The 15,683-nt window shown below is 47.2% G+C and overlaps 1 protein-coding gene and 1 pseudogene across 3 annotated transcripts in view; both read left to right on the top strand.

The window, feature by feature from the left end:
• The first annotated feature begins 8,537 nt into the window (after positions 1 to 8,537).
• LOC311593837 (small ribosomal subunit protein uS5-like) lies at positions 8,538 to 9,439 on the top strand (annotated as a pseudogene). The gene has a single exon. The product of its transcript is annotated as a small ribosomal subunit protein uS5-like (transcript).
• A 393-nt stretch (positions 9,440 to 9,832) lies between these two features.
• DSTYK (dual serine/threonine and tyrosine protein kinase) overlaps positions 9,833 to 15,683 on the top strand; it is a 54,932-nt gene continuing 49,081 nt past the window's right edge. The window contains exon 1 of one of the 2 annotated variants that reach the window (XM_084783544.1): positions 9,833 to 10,548. In XM_084783544.1, the coding sequence (XP_084639670.1) occupies positions 10,284 to 10,548 (265 nt within the window). In that variant the 5' untranslated portion in view covers positions 9,833 to 10,283. The remainder of the gene's footprint in view (positions 10,549 to 15,683) is intronic. The other variant, XM_084783545.1, reaches the window with a different exon arrangement.

The following is a 15,683-nucleotide window of genomic DNA, read 5'->3' as shown; positions in this document are numbered from 1 at the left end:
CCTCCCAAGCCTTCCTTCGAAAAGAAAGGAAGCCATTATAGAAGCCTCCGTGACCTTATAGCTGCATTCTGCATGCCTGCAAAACCAGCGTCACGTGGATGCTGAATCAAACCGTAGTTGGGCTCATTACACCACAGCTGCATTTGCCTTTGAGAGCCTGGTCAGCTGAGCATCCTGCAAAGAACCGGGAGAAACAGTGTACTAAGGTGGGTCTGTTGGGGCTGACCAGTCGGGAGGAGCTATCGTCTCAAGAGAGTATTTTAAATGACTTGACTTTTTTCTGCCCTTCAACTGAAATAGGTAGGGCCAATTCTGAGATGCCTTCCCTATGAAGTGAAGATTGTGGCTTTTCTTCTGATGGCACTGATTTATTTTCAGAAATCATGCCTTCCGTAACTTTATGTAGGCTTTATAGCCAAACTGTAAGTGTCGATGCTTTTGCTTTTTCTCAAATAGGATCACGTGTGTCCTAAATCTTTAAAGCAGTTGTGTAGCTGCAGTGGTTAATTTACCAGTATGGTCTAATAATGTTTACTATCAGGCCTATAATTATTATTATGGCAGTATAACCCACTAGCAATCAATCAAGACACAGACATATTTTTAAACTAGCCTTTAGTTAACCTGGGGCAGGGCAGATATTAATCCCCTAAACTTCTTCCCGTAGTGGGGCAGGTATTTGCCCCAATCCCATGCCATCTGCTTCTAACAATTTCTATCAAGCTACCTCCCACCTGTAATCCCATATACTTGCTAATTATCATCATCTGGGCCAAATCTCCACCCACACCAGCCATATGCTTCTCTTCCACCTAACGCATGGCGGCCTGCCTTCTTCTCCTCTCTCCCCTCTGGTCTCTCTTTTTCCCAAGATTCTCTCTGTCTCCCCATGCCCCTTGAACCTTAGCCATGCCTAGCTCATTTGCCCTGCCCAGGTGTGACAACCTTTTTTTTAAGATTTATTTATTTATTACTTATACAGTGTTTTGCTTGCACATACACCTAAACACCAGAAGAGGGCCCCAGATGTCATTACAGATGGTTGTGAGCCACCATGTGGTTTCTGGGAATCGAACTCAGGACCTTTTGAAGAGCAGACGGTGCTCTTAACCGTCAGAGCACTCTGAGCCATCTCTCCAGTCCCCATGACAGACTTTTATTAACTAACATCAGAATCAGACCAACACGTAGCTGAGGATGAACTTAAACTTCTGATCCCTGATCCGCCTGCCCCCACCTCCTGTGTTCTAAGATTACAGGCATGCATGTACTACCATGCTGGTTTTAAAATGCAGTACTGAGGAAGGAACCCTGAGCTTCAGGCATGCTAGACAAGTATCTCCTCAAATAAACTACATCTCCAACCTGCTGCGTTGTCCATTGATCCGATTCTCACTGTAAATCATAAAAAAAAAAAAAGAAGCCATCAACGCCAATGTTATAGTCTAAATGTTGGACTGCTTTGCCATTTTCTCTGCCAGGTTAATCAACCCATTGCCTTTTACTCCAGGTTCTCGCAAAGAAGTTCCTTTCTAGAACACAGCTGCTAATGGCCTCTATTCCTTATCTCCACCTGGGACCTCGTAAGCAAGGCTTTGTTGTCCAAGTTCCTACCAGTATTCCGGTTTTCAGAGGTCCCATCTGAATCTTCATTAAGCTGAGTGTCTTAACCACTGTTCTATCGCTTTGAAGAGACACCATCACCAAGGCAACTCTTATACAAGAAAGCATTTAATTGGGGCTTGTTTACAGTTTCAGAGGAAGCCAGGTGGTGGTGGTGGCGGTGCACGCCTTTAATCCCAGCACTTGGGAGGCAGAGGCAGGTGAATCTCTGTGAGTTAGAGGTCGGCCTGGTCTACAAAGTTAGTCCAGGACAGCCAAGACTATACAGAGAAACTCTGTCTCGGGAAAAACAAAACAAAAACAAAAACAGTTTCAGACAGTTAGGCTGTAGAGACCAAACCAACGCCATTTTGTGTTTAGGGCCTGAGAACTTGACTCCAACCCCCACCCCCACCCCAGAGTTTCCAGGGAGAGCCACAAACATACAGCTAGTAACCGTTCTTAGGAGCTTGCACCCGAGGCCAACCAATCAGAGCTACAGGTCACAGTGACCAGGACAAGTGAAAAATTCCCTCCTGCAGTCTGGCCCTGGTCCCCTCACTTAGCCCTGGTCCCCTAGCCAATTACCTTAAAGGGCAACTTTCCTGTACCCTAACCTATCATGTGACAGCAAGGCTTGAAAACCACTACTACCACCCGCAGTTTTTCCTTTAAAAACCCTGTTCTCCTAGCACTGGAGGCTGCCATCTCCCCTCCTCACAAGGGGCCTGGCGGTCCAGGCTCTGAGCTTGAAATAAACGAGACCCTGTGTGATTTGCATTGGACTGATTCCTGGTGGTCTTTGGGGGTTTTACAACTTGGACATTACAAGACCATGAACAGAATGGTGACAGGGTGGGGGGGGGGGGGATCGAGCTAAAGCAGCAACTAGAAGCTTACACTCTGATCTGCAGGCAGCCGTGCAGTCAAAGAGATGGGAAGACAGAGGTAGGCAAGTGGGAGGAGTCAGGGGTGGGGGTGGGAAGGATGGACGACATTCAGGCCTGGTTGGACCTTTGAAACCTCAAAGGCCATACCCCCCCCCCCCAGGAGCGCCTCCAACAAGGTCACACCTTGTAACCCTTCCTAAACAGTCCATCACCTTGGGACTCAAACATTCAAATCTCTGAGCCTATGGGGGCTGTTCCCATTCAAACCTGCACACTGAGGTTAAGCATTTCAGGCTTTCTTTAGGCCACTTTTCCAAACTTTTCCTAGTCCCACCCAAATGATCCCACTTCTCTGGTACTAATTTTCTGTTGACGTTTTCAGCTTTGCCAAACATAGTCAAGGGCAGACCTATTTCCGAAATCCATCAGAGTTTCAAAGCTTTCCTTGACAGCACTAGCTCTGAGGTGACTCTGGGCCCTGAGTGAGGCTGAACATCAGAATGAGGAGAGTGTGACGGAGGCTACCCACATCACGGAAGGAAGGAACCAGGAAGAGTGGATCCTTTTATCATTTTCATATTTGTTTATTTTTATCTGTATGAGTGTTTTGCCTGCATGTATGTATGTGTCCCACATGCAAGCCTGTTGCCCATGGAGGTCAGAAGAAGGTGTCCAGCCTCCTGGAACTGGAGTTATAAACAATTGTCAGCTGATATGGGAATGCTGGGAATCAAACCCAGGTCTTCTACATGAGCAGCCAGTGCCCTTAACCTGTGAGCCATCACTCCTGCCCTTAAATCCTTCCTTTTTCTTTATTCTTTTCTTTTTGTTGTTGTTGTTGTTTGTTTGTTTGTTTGTTTGTTTTTGAGACAGAGGTTCTTTGTGTAATAGCCCTGGCTGTCCTGGACTCGCTTTATAGACCAAATCCTTCCTTTTAACGGCAGTCATCACAAAATTAGCATTAGCATCATCTCAGTTGGGCTGAAAGGCTGCCTGCCACAAATCAGAATCACCTGAGCGTCCTCTGAGCCACTGTCCCGATTGCCTTAAAGGATGTGCAGTGGTCTGTCCACACTGTGGGTGGCTTCTTCAGGTGGCAGCCGGGGTAAGTAGGTCACAGCAAAAGGATGGTCTGTCTTCTGTGTCCTCTACCTTCCCTCTTGACACTTGAGCTGCGTTACTTGGCAGCAGCTGATTCCTTCACTGATATCAGAACCAGCATTTCCAGGCACTCATTGTTGACAGCAGTGCTTTCCCAGGAACCTCCAGGCTTTTGGTGCCAGATTGGGACTGCTGAGTCACTCAGCCTCTGGGACAGAGTGACTTCTGGGTTCTCATATTTGACGACTTGGTCATTAGAGGGTGGCGCAACTTGACAGGGATTAGCAAGGTGTGGCCTTGCTGAAGGAAGTGTGTCACTGGGGGTGGGCTTTGGGGTTTCAAATGCTCAAGCTAAGCTCAGTGTCTCTCTCTTCCTGCTGCCTGACATGTGACCTCTCAGCTACCTCTCCAGCACCATGTCTGCCTGTGTGCTGCAGAATTTCCCTCCCCAAATAAAAACGGACTATAACTCTGAACTGTAAGCAAGCCCCAATGAAATGCTTTCCTTTATAAGAGCTGCTATGGTCATAGTGTCTCTTCACAGTGACAGAACACCGACTAAAGCATGGGGGTAGGGTGAGGTGTTTATAGTAATGGGAATGTAGTTGACAAAAGCAGCTATTTTTCCAGGGAGTGGTGGCACAGGCCTTTAGTGCCAGCACTCCAGAGGCAGAAACCATTGGATCTCTGTGAGTTCCATCTAGCCAGTTCCATCTAGCTCAGGCCAGTCAGAACTACCTAGTGAGACCCTGTCTCAGGGAAAGGGAGGTGGGGGGCGGGGAAGCAACTGTTTTTGTTTGTTTGAGTTTTTGTTTGCTCGTTTGTTTCTCAAAACGGGGTTTCTCTGTGTAGCCCTGGATGTCCTGGAACTCACTCTGTAGACCAGGCTGGCCTCAAACTCAGAGATCTGCCTGCCTTTGCCTCCTGAGTACTAGGATTAAAGGTGTGTGCCACAGATGCCCAGCTGCAGCTGTTCCTTTAAAAACATACTTGGACCTACTTTGACACTATTGTTGCCCTTTTAAATACAATTATTCTGTTAAAAAATACTTTGGGTTTTTTTTTTTTTGTTTTTTGTTTTTCTCAAAACAGGGTTTCTCAGTGTAGTGCTGGCTGTCCTGGAACTCTCTCTGTAGATAAATAAAGTAGTAAATAAATAAGTAAATAAAAGTTTTCATTTACATATAAGGAACAAAGACTAAAAAGTAAGTGACATCTCCAAGAGAATATAAATTGGAGACATGGAGAACTAGGCTTTTAATGCAAATTTCTCTGTCAAACTTATTTCTGTAATTCAGAGTCTTTGCTGAGTCCATTTAGTACCTTTGCATTTGTTGTCTAAGTCAGCGCCATTGGCACCATTTGGCAGCTTGTTATAACTGCAAAAATCTAAAGCATCTCATAGGTTGTGGCCCTAGTTAACCACTGCTGTCAACTTGACATAGCCTAAAGTCATTTGAGGAAGTGTCAATTGGGAAATTACCCAAACCAGCCTGGCCTGAGGCATTGTCTTGATTGATGATTGATACAGGAGGACCCAGGCAACCATGGCAACACCATCCCTAAATAGGTAGGCCTGCGCTGTATAAGAAAGCTAACTTTGGGTCTTGCTGGTCAGAGAAATTCAGATAGGTAAAATCCACACACCAGCACTCCTTTTGGAGGCCTTCCTCTGAGGCTCTTTATCTTCTCAATTGCCAAAACGCCCCAGGACCTTCCAAAGGTGGTGTCCCTCCTAGGGTCACTGCATTTGGATTCAGGTCCTTCAAGCATCATGACAAGATTTGCATGAAGAGCCAACCTAAGATGGCCACTGTGCAATCTGGACTCCCAACGGCTCTTAGAGGGAACAGTCTAGGCCTTGGTCAGAAGAGCAAGAACCCAAATTGTTGCTTTGCTTTTTGCTTAGCTTCTGGGATTGAGGGATCTTGAGGCAGGTGCTGATGGTCATTTTAATTTATTGCTTTGACTACAACTGTAAGAGGGTACAGTGAGGCCTGTATCCAGCAAGAGGTGGTAACCCTGGTGGCTGCTGTTTCCCTGCCCTCTGCTAGCGCTTTGTGGCCCAGGTGCTGCTACAGCCTGGGAAGGGGCCATGCCTTTCTCTCCTTAGCCCTCCACCTCATCTCCCAGCAGAGGGTTTAAGAAGGGATGGGTGCTGTGGAGGTGACTGAGCTATCCGGAGAGTGAGCAAGCCCTATGGACACAGGTCTTTCCTCAGGCCACAAGGTTTGGGCTGGTGGCCCATTTCTATCATGCTGCCTTAATAAAGATTTCAGAATAAAAAAAGAAAGAAAGAAAGAAAGAAAGCTAACTGAGCAAGGCAGAGAACAGGTCAGTAAGCAGTGTCCCTCTGTGGCTTCTGCTCCAAGTTTCTGCCTTGAGTTCCTGACTTGAGGCATAAAAACTGAAGGAACCCTTTCTTCCTGTAAGTTGATGTTGGTCATGGGCAGTATCACAACCACAGAAATCAAAGTAGAAAGTTCACTGAGTCAGAAATTGCCATATAGAGGCTGGTGAGGTGATACAGTGGGTAAAAGCATCGCCGACAAGCCTGATGACCTGAGTTCAATCCCTGGGTCCTACATGGTAGCAGAGAACTGATTCCTGCAAGTTGCCCTCTGATCTATACACACACAGACACACAGACACAGACACAGACACACACACACACACCTTCCATGCATACAAAATAAATACGAGTTAATGAAAATTTAAAAAGAACCACTTCTGTGGTTGCTGTGCAGAGTAAAAGGTGAGCATTGTTTTGAAACACATTAGCAACATTAACCTAGAGCTAGGGATTTTCAAACATGTTTGTGCTGCAAAGTGGTATATTTTATTGCTAGATTTGGCACTGGGGCCCCTGAGCCACATAAGGAGAAAACAGAACCCAAAATGTCGTCTCTGACCTCCACACAAACACCATGCATGGCATGTGTACCCTTTCCAATCATGCACATAAATACACAGTGATAATAAATACAATTTAAAAATAAATTTGATATAGGCAATCATTTCCAAGTCACAAGAAAAATTATTATTTTTCTCTATCTTTCCCAATTCACAGGAAAAATTAAACTTTTTCTCATCTTTTTTCTTCTTCTATAATTCCCCCCTTTTCACAGCCTGGTTTCATTTAGTTGACAGTAACTTAGAAGATGAAAACTGAGCAAACTAACACCCTCACTTTCATTTTGAGGAGAGCTCCATAGCTCTGTCCTAGCATTCACTCTGTAGACCAGGCTGGGCCTGAACTAACAGTGATCCACCTGCCTCTGTCTCCCTGAGTGTACCAGCATGCCAGGCTTGTAAATTTATTCTTTTTTTCTTTTCTTTTTTTTTGGTTTTTTGAGACAGGGTTTCTCTGTGTAGCCTTGGCCATCCTGGACTTGCTTTGTAGACCAGGCTGGTCTTGAACTCACAGCAATCCACCTGCCTCTGCCTCCCAAGTGCTGGGATTAAAGGCGTGCACCACCAAGCCTGGTTGGTGACTTCCTCCTGAAGGGAACTAGATGACCAGGGACAGGGATAGAAAAACTAAGGGAGATTTACATTTCTTCATGTACCATTTATAGCTTCTGAAATTTGTACTGCATTTCTCTTCTCTTCTCTTCTCTTCTCTTCTCTTCTCCTCCCTCTCTCTCTCTCTCTCTCTCTCATTTCTCTGTGTACGTTGGCTGTTCCTGGACTCGTTTTGTAGACCAGCCTGGCCTCAAACTCCAGAAATCCACCTGCCTCTGCTTCTTAGAGTGCTAGGATTAAGGATCCCAGCACCAGCCTGGCTTTAAAACTGATCCTCTTAACCGGAAATGGCTGTGTGTGAGGAATCATCATGCATAGCTTTGTTACAACAGAGACAGGGTCTCACTATGTATTCCTGTCTATCCTGGAACTGACTCTGTAGAGCAGGCTGGCTTTGAACTCACAGAGATCCACAAGCCTCCGCTTCCCGAGTGCTGGGATTAAAGGGATGTGCCACCACACCCAGGCCCTGTTCTATTTTAAATAGTGTTCTTACACTATCAACCTTCTTTTCTTGAAATTTCCATTCTGTGTTTGAACTTCTGTTTTATGGAGCCTTTTGGAAAGCATGGGGAATCCAACCGCGAAGAGGAGCAATGACCAGTGGAGAATGCACAAAGGCAGGCATAAATCGTCAAGAACCCGGGGCTCCTTCTTTCCAGCTAGCCTGCATCAAAGCGTAGGTTCATTTGAACTGGTGAACTTCTAAAAAAATGCAACAAGTTACTGTTGAATTAATCTAATATAATGGCATCAGTTAGTTAAGAGCCCAAGTTACTCAAAATACAGAGTTGAACAGGTGAAAAAATTTGAAGCTAGATTTATAGACCTAAAAAGGCTTTAAAAAACCAACTTGTCCAGACCCCCCTCCCTGATTGTGTGTCATGGGGTCTGTGACAGTCTGGGTCGATGGAGGTTTGGCACACTGGTAGAAGCCTAGTTAAGACAATCATGTTAATTTTTAAAAAAACATTTATTTATTTATTTGCGACAGGGTTTCTCTGTGTAGCTCTAACTGTCCTGGAACTCTCTTTGTTCTTGAACTCACAGAAATCCTCCTGTCTCTGTATCCCGAGTGCTAGGACTAAAGGCGTGCGCCACCATGCCCAATGATCAGTTTTAAAGCCAAGCTGGTGCACATCCTTAATCCCAGCACTCTGGGACAGCCAAGGTACAGAGAGAGGGGGGAGAGGGAGGGGGAGGGAGGGAGAGGGAGAGATGGTTGGGAGGGAGAGAGGGGGGAGGGAGAGGGAGGGAGAGGGGGATTGGGAGGGAGAGGGAAAGGGGGGTTTGGAGGGAGAGGGGGAGGAGGAAGAAAAAAGAAGAAGAAGAAGAAGAAGAAGAAGAAGAAGAAGAAGAAGAAGAAGAAGAAGAAGAAGAAGAAGAAGAAGAAGAAGAAGAAGAAGAAAAAAACACCAAATGGCGGTTGACGCCGGTGCAGCAGGAGGGCCCGAAGGAACTGGGGGCCCAGGATTAGGAGGGCAAGGCGGCTTCTGTGGAGGATTCAGCAGCGGTCTTAGTGGCTGAGGCTGTGGCTGTGGTTGAGGCCCCAGGGCTCGTGGAGGTAAAGCCGAAGACAAGGAGTGGATCCCTGTCACCAAGCTGGGCCACCTGGTTAAGGATATGAAGATCAAGTTCTTGGAGATTTATCTGTTCTCCCTGCCCATTAAGGAATCCGAGATTATTGACTTTTTCCTGGGCGCATCCCTAAAGGACAAGGTTCTCAAGATCATGCCAGTGCAGAAGCAGACAAGGGCTGGCCAGTGGACCAGGTTCAAGGCTTTTGTCACTATTGGGGACTACAATGGTCATGTTGGTCTTGGTGTTAAGTGTTCCAAGGAAGTAGCCACAGCTATCCGAGGGCCATCATCTTGGCCAAGCTTTCCATCGTCCCTGTGCGGAGAGGCTACTGGAGGAACAAGATTAGCAAGCCACACACTGTTCCATGCAAGGTGACAGGCCGCTGTGGCTCTGTTTTGGTGCGTCCCATCCCTGCCCCCAGAGGCACTGGCATTGTCTCAGCTCCTGTGCCCAAGAAGCTACTGACGATGGCTGGTATTGATGACTGCTACACATCAGCCAGGGGCTGTACTGCCACCCTGGGCAACTTTGCCAAGGCCACTTTTGATGACATTTCCAAGACCTACAGCTACCTGACACCAGATCTCTGGAAAGAAACTGTGTTCACCAAGTCTCCTTATCAGGAATTCACTGATCATCTTGTGAAAACCCACACCAGAGTGTCTGTTCAGAGGACCCAGGCTCCAGCTGTGGCTACCACATAAGGGTTTTTACAAGAAAAATAAAGTGGATTAATTCTGTTAGAAGAAGAAGAGGAAGAAAGAAGAAGAAGAAGAAGAAGAAGAAGAAGAAGAAGAAGAAGAAGAAGAAGAAGAAGAAGAAGAAGAAGAAGAAGAAGAAGAAGAAGAAGAAGAAGAAGAGAGGGAAGAGACAGTTTAGAAGGCTACAGACCTCAACTTCCCCTTACCGAACCAGCTCTACAAGAAACTTAACTGTCCTGTTCGGTCTCACCCACCCTTTCACAACCCCACCTTCCACATCTAGAGCAGGAAAAATAAAAAAGTAGACTGTAACACAAACAAGAATTTTTCACTATTCCTAAGGTATTTTCAATCAATTCTCTAGTATCTGTTGTGTCCATTTGGGGGTGACCACAGAGATAGTCTGGCCTCATTCCTATTTCCTCCTACTATTAAATTCTTTCGCCTAGATTTGAGGTACCCCATTTCTGCCGACGTTCAGACTCAGCAGGTTCTGCCGTCCCTTAGGGACTTGTGTACAGAGCAAGAACTTATTTTAAACGAAGCGAGTGTAAGCAAGCACAGGGATCAGCCGGCTCCACCGCTCCCGCGCTTCCCTGTGGGCGTTGTGGCATTCCACCCAGCCCAGACTACAAGTCCCAGGAGCCCGCGCAGCGACGGTGCCTCGATCAGCTCTTCCCTTGCTCCGCTGGGGAGCGGAGAAAGGTTCTGGCTAGCGCCGGGCGCCCTGGCTGCTCGGCTGTGGCAGTGGTGGAGGCTGGAGGCCCCGCGGAGTGTGGGCTGGGGCGTCGAGGGGCGGATTCCGCTTTCCCTGAGCGCTAGGGGGCGGGAGGAGGGGGCCGGGCCAGCGGCGCAGCTAGCCGCGGAGACTGCGGGCTGAGCAATGGAGGCCGACGGGCTGCAGTGGGCCGGCGAGTCCGTTTCGGGCCCCGGCCCGGGAGGCGGCGGAATGATCCGCGAGCTGTGCCGGGGCTTCGGCCGCTACCGCCGCTACCTGGGACGGCTGCGGCAGAACCTGCGCGAGACCCAGAAGTTCTTCCGCGACATCAAGTGCTCCCACAGCCACAGTTGTCCCTCCTCCCCCGCGGGCTGCGGCGCGGCCGAGCTTGGCCCTGCCGGCGACGTCTCCGAAGCCTCGCTGCCAGCGGGTAAGGACAGGCCCGAAGGAGAGAGGAAAATTGGAGGGTGGCATCTCTGTCAGCAAAACAACCCAGGAGGAGGAGAAGGAGGCGGCGGCCAGTGGGAGTGGGCCGCGGGGCGGCGCGGGGCCTGGGCCTCGGGGATCTGAGATGAGGTGGGAGGATACTCTTGCGGGAAAGGTAGCGAGGACTCGAGGCCCGGAGGGAGAATCCGTAAAGGCTAAGAGGAGAGAGGGAAAGTTGCTTTGAGTTGAGGGTGCGCAGTTTGGGGACTGTGTCCTGTCAGCTAGGCATGTTAGGCTGGGTGTTCTGCAGTCCTGGACGCCTTTGGACTGCACTGGGATGAGTGTGCACGCGCTGGGTCTGGGTGTGTAAAGTGCTTGCAATCCAGTCAAGAAGCAGCCCTGTGAAGTTGCCAAAGAACAGGATATCTAATGGGAGCCAGCAGTTAATTAGTCTGAGATGTTACTTACGCTGATGGTGAAGGAGTTAAGGAAGGCTTTTTTGTTGTTGTTCTTGTTGGGGGTGTCGTACAGCCGGCCCGCCTTGAGCCCCTGAAGAACTTGCCCTTCTTGGCTTGATTTTTTACCCCCACCCCCACCCCCCGGGATGTGCCAGAGGTCCCACATCCCTTTAAATACTGCAAGATCTTTGATTCTCCTTGATTACTTTTAAACTTCAATTGGTCTCCCTAGGACTTTGATGAAAGGGAGAAGCCGCTGCCGGTCCACAGAGATAGGTGTCTTGGGAGGTGGGGGGGCGGGCATGGGGACAACATAACATCAGATATGTCCTTGGTTTTAAAATAATTCTCAAGTTGCAGTGTAGATTAAAATAACCTCAGGAGTGTATTAAAAATACCATGTCCCAGGCTCTGTCTCGTGGATTCGGGTTGTGTAACCATGGTAGGTAGGTCCTAAGAGTCTAATTTGGCAGTCAAAGATTCTGGGGTTTGACACAGGTGTTTTACTAACGCTTTTGGAAATATGAATTTAGTTGCTGGTGAGAAATTTGGACTTAAGGTACACTCTTAGTTGCATGTTTAATATCATAAATGTGTCTGAGACTCCAGAAAGGTGAATTTAAAGACATACTATAAGTTTCCATAGGGCCTTGAACGATACTGTTCTGGTGCCCAGGATAGCAATTTATTCTATTTTATTTATTTTGGTTTTTTTCAAGACAAGATTTCTCTTGTAGTCCTGACTGTCCTGGACTTGGCTTTGTAGACTAGGCTGGCCTCGAACTCACAGAGATCTGCTTGCCTTTACCTGGGATTAAAGGTGTTCACCGCCCACACCGGGCCTTCAGGATAGCAATTTAAAGAGCTCTTGTTTGGGACCAGCAATATGGCTCAGCTGGTAAGTGTACCTCTTGCCAGGCCTGGTGGTGCTATGAGTTGATCAGGAGAGAACCTACTCTTTAAAGTTGTCCTCTGACTGTCACACATTGGCCAACACACACACACACACACACACACACACACACACACACTTACTTTTTAAAGCTTTTTTTTTAGACAGGATTTCTCTGTGTAGCCTTGGCTGTCCTGGATTCACCTTTTTTGACCAGGCTGGCCTCGAACTCACAGAGATCCACCTGTCCCTGCCTCACTACTGCTAAAGATCTGATTTTACCTCAGGAGATAATGAGCACTATTAAGGTAGTGACTACCTTTTCTGAAGTTGTGTTTTTGACACATCCAGAGACTTGCTGTCTAGGGGTAAACTGGAGGAACTGACTTGTGAGGCCAGCAGGGAGCCACTAGTAAGGCAGCTCATACTTTTAGATGGGCCCAAAGGATATGCCCTAACAGTCACTTCTTCCACCAGAAGACGCCCTGCTGTAAAAGCCCTCTGGTTTTGCTCTTACTTTAAAATGACTATTTCAGAGTTACTCCTTAAAAATAAAAATAAAAAATCAGAATTAATTTAACTTAGAACGATGGAGATTTTCAAAATTTCAAGCATCTTGGTTGGCTTTTGTTTTCTTTAAAGGCATACAAAAACACCTTTGTATTTTGTTTAATTGGCTTTTCTGGTTGACTGCATCGTGATCTAGTTTTTGCGTACTTAAACTTTCTTCACCCTTTGGGATGTGCCCATCGCTATAAAATCCCAGGAGGCCACAGATAACAGGATCGGGAACAATTTGATTTTGTCCCATACCATGCCTCTCAGTCATCGTGGTGGGCCTTATGTTTGGGGGTGAGGCTGCGCCACAGTTTTAAGTATTTCTTTCTGTGCCTAGATGACGGATGCTGTCGTCCCAGTTATTTGGGCAAAGGTGGTAGGAAGTAGAACCAGCCTATAAAGGACAGTGGCCTCTTTGTGCTGGTTGGAGCTTTTTGGTAAGGTCAAAGTCACTCGGAGGCCATCTCAACTTTCTTTTGTGAGTGTTGGTTTCTGATTAATAGGGACTCAGAACATGAGGGAAAGGGGCACCCAGTTCTTAACAAGTCTTTCTCTCCTCAATGCAGTGTGGTGTTTGAGCAACTGAAGATCAAGGACTGACTATAATTTGAAGTCACTGGACTAAAAAGATGGCAACCATAGTAAAGCAATTTATTATGTTTCTTTCTATACCGTTTGTCATAATATATAACACCATTTAAAAAACCTTCACTTTAAATGACAGAGAACTGGGAAGAACTCCAAATTTCCCTCTTATTTTTGGTAGGTTTATATTTACTCAAGTCAGTGCATAAATGTAGATGGAAGGCCAGGCCGGGTGGTGTGTGCCTGTGATCCAGCACTGGAGGCACTTAGAAGGATCTCTGCTAGGTTCGGGGCCAGCCTGGGCTGTGTAGGGGGTTCCAGGCCAACGAGGTTTGCTTAGCAAAACCCTGTCTCACACAGCTCTTCCTGCTTGAAAGAAAGAAAGGAGGGAAGGAAGGAAGGAAGGGTAGCTGGAACAGGTATGACAGTGCGTGCCAGCAACCCCAGTGCTCAGGAGGTTGAGATAGGATTGTGAGTTGCGGGTTAGCCTGGGCTGTGTAGTGGGGGCGATGGTAGGGATGTGGATTAAGTAGAGCTTTTAAAATGTATTTTTGAGAGTAGTTTTGCTTATGCAAAGAAAACCAAACCATAAAGGAAGATTCATTGATTCAGTTTTCCCTTTGTTGCCCAAGTCATTTCTGTTTGTTGTTTGTTTTTTGTTTTTTGCTCCTGCCAGAGCATTCAGAAGCAATGAGATAAAGGCATTGAACCCTGTTAGGAGAGGCAGGGTAGAGACTTACAAAATAGAAGAAGGAAACACATTTATCTTATTTTATGATCCAGTGGACGTTCTAGCTGTTGCAGTTTGCCCTAAACCTCTCCATTTTAAGAAGTTGGAATGACTCATGTGTGTCTGGTTGAAACGCTGGCATTTGCGTTGCCTCCCTTCGGTCTTAACTCACCATAGCTATGTTGTGTCGCAGCTTCCTCATCTAGAGATGGGGGCTGTGATCGTCCTCCCTCTAGGATTGTTGGCGTTAATACTCTGCAGGGTTAGAGCAGTCCCGGTCAGGTGCGGGTAAGCAGCAGCTGCCCTTTGCTTTTGATTCAGCCTCAGCTGATAGACTGGGCCTTCAAGAGCGCCCTTTGTCTCTGTAGCTCATTGCTAGGATTACAGGTACGTGCCCCACCCCCACAATAGCCTTTATTAAATAGACATGTGAGTGCCTGGGTGGATGTCAGTCCTTCCTTCTCTCTCTCTCCTCTTCTCTCTCTCTCTCTCCTTTTCCTTTCAGCAGAGTTTCAAAATGTAGCTCAGGCTGGCCTCAAACCTGTAACCCTGTCTCACTTCCCAGGTGTGGGAATTATACTTTTGGCTCACACTTTCCTTATAAGAAAAACTAGTTATAATTGCCATCATTACAGAGCACCTTCTTGTGTATTTTGGACAAAAGGAAGTTGGAGGCCTGCCCTTCCCCTCTGCAGAGGTACAATCTCTCGTAAATTTATATGCACGTAACACATAAAGCTGAAAGGAAAACAGGAAGGTAGAATGGCTAGATTATAGGTTGGCCTGTCTGTCTGTCTGTCTGTCTGTCTATCTATCTATCTATCTATCCATCTACCTACCTACCTACCTACCTACCTAACCTACCTACCCATCTATCTATTCATGTATTCAAGACAGTGTCTCTCTGTGTAGCCCTGGCTCTCCTGGAACTTAGTCTGTAGACTAGGCTGGCCTCGTAACTCACAGAGAGGCCACCTGCCTCTGCCTCCCAGTGCTGGGATTAAAGGTGTGCACCACTACACCAACCTGATTATAGGCCTTTTAAAATAAACTTTAATTCTCAGGTATTTATAGCTGGTTGCGTCTTGTTATCTGATAAATGTGTTTCTCAGCATTCTTTGCCCTCTTTTTGTCACTCTTTTGTACAGATGGGTTGCCAGGCACTAACACTGAAAATGGATATTGTCCTAGAAATCTGTATCACAGAGTTTAGTCAGAAATGGTGCTGTGCCTGTGACCCCAGCACTCCAGGAGGCTGAGGTAGGAGGATCTTGAATTCAGGATCAATCTGAGCTATATAGAGAGTTCGAGACTAGCCCGGGCTTCGTAGTGAGACCTTATCTTAAAAGTCAAAGCGACAAACAAAAAGGGATCACTTGTACCTCACTGTATGCTGGGGGAGTGATAATGCCCACCTCACAAGTTGTGACCCTTAGAGACAGTGCACACTACAGCCTGGGTGTAGGTACAATGTGGCTCTAGCCTGTGGTGGGAGGTGGCGAACATTGCCTTAGCAAGTGGGAGCATGGGCTTGGAGGGGAGGGGGAGAATAAAACTGGAAGATGGACTGTGAGACAAAACAGCACTGTACCGGAGCCAAGTCTAGACCCAGGCTCCAGGCTCCAGGCTCCAGGCCCAGCTCTGCTTCTGTGGCTCCTGTGCTTTCCTGACCGGGCTTGGGAATATAAATGCAGTCTTTGCAGACTGTTACAAATGAGTCCTAATTTGGAACCATGCTTCACTGCAATGGAAGACCTTATCTCATTCAATGAAGGTGTGGCACTCCTTCCTCAGACTCCTCACCTAGTTACGAATCCTTGAGCCTCAAGGCTTTAGGGACCCCTGTTGCTGATCAGAAGCATGGGAGGAAATGGCTTCTCTGAGCCTTTTTTGCACCCTTTCCCCTTCAGTCTGTC

This window comes from Acomys minous, assembly GCF_964271855.1.
Source record: "Acomys minous genome assembly, chromosome: 1".
NCBI classification, from domain to species: Eukaryota; Metazoa; Chordata; class Mammalia; order Rodentia; family Muridae; genus Acomys; species Acomys minous.
Note: the sequence above shows the minus strand (reverse complement) of the source record. Positions and strands in the feature narration are given on the sequence as shown.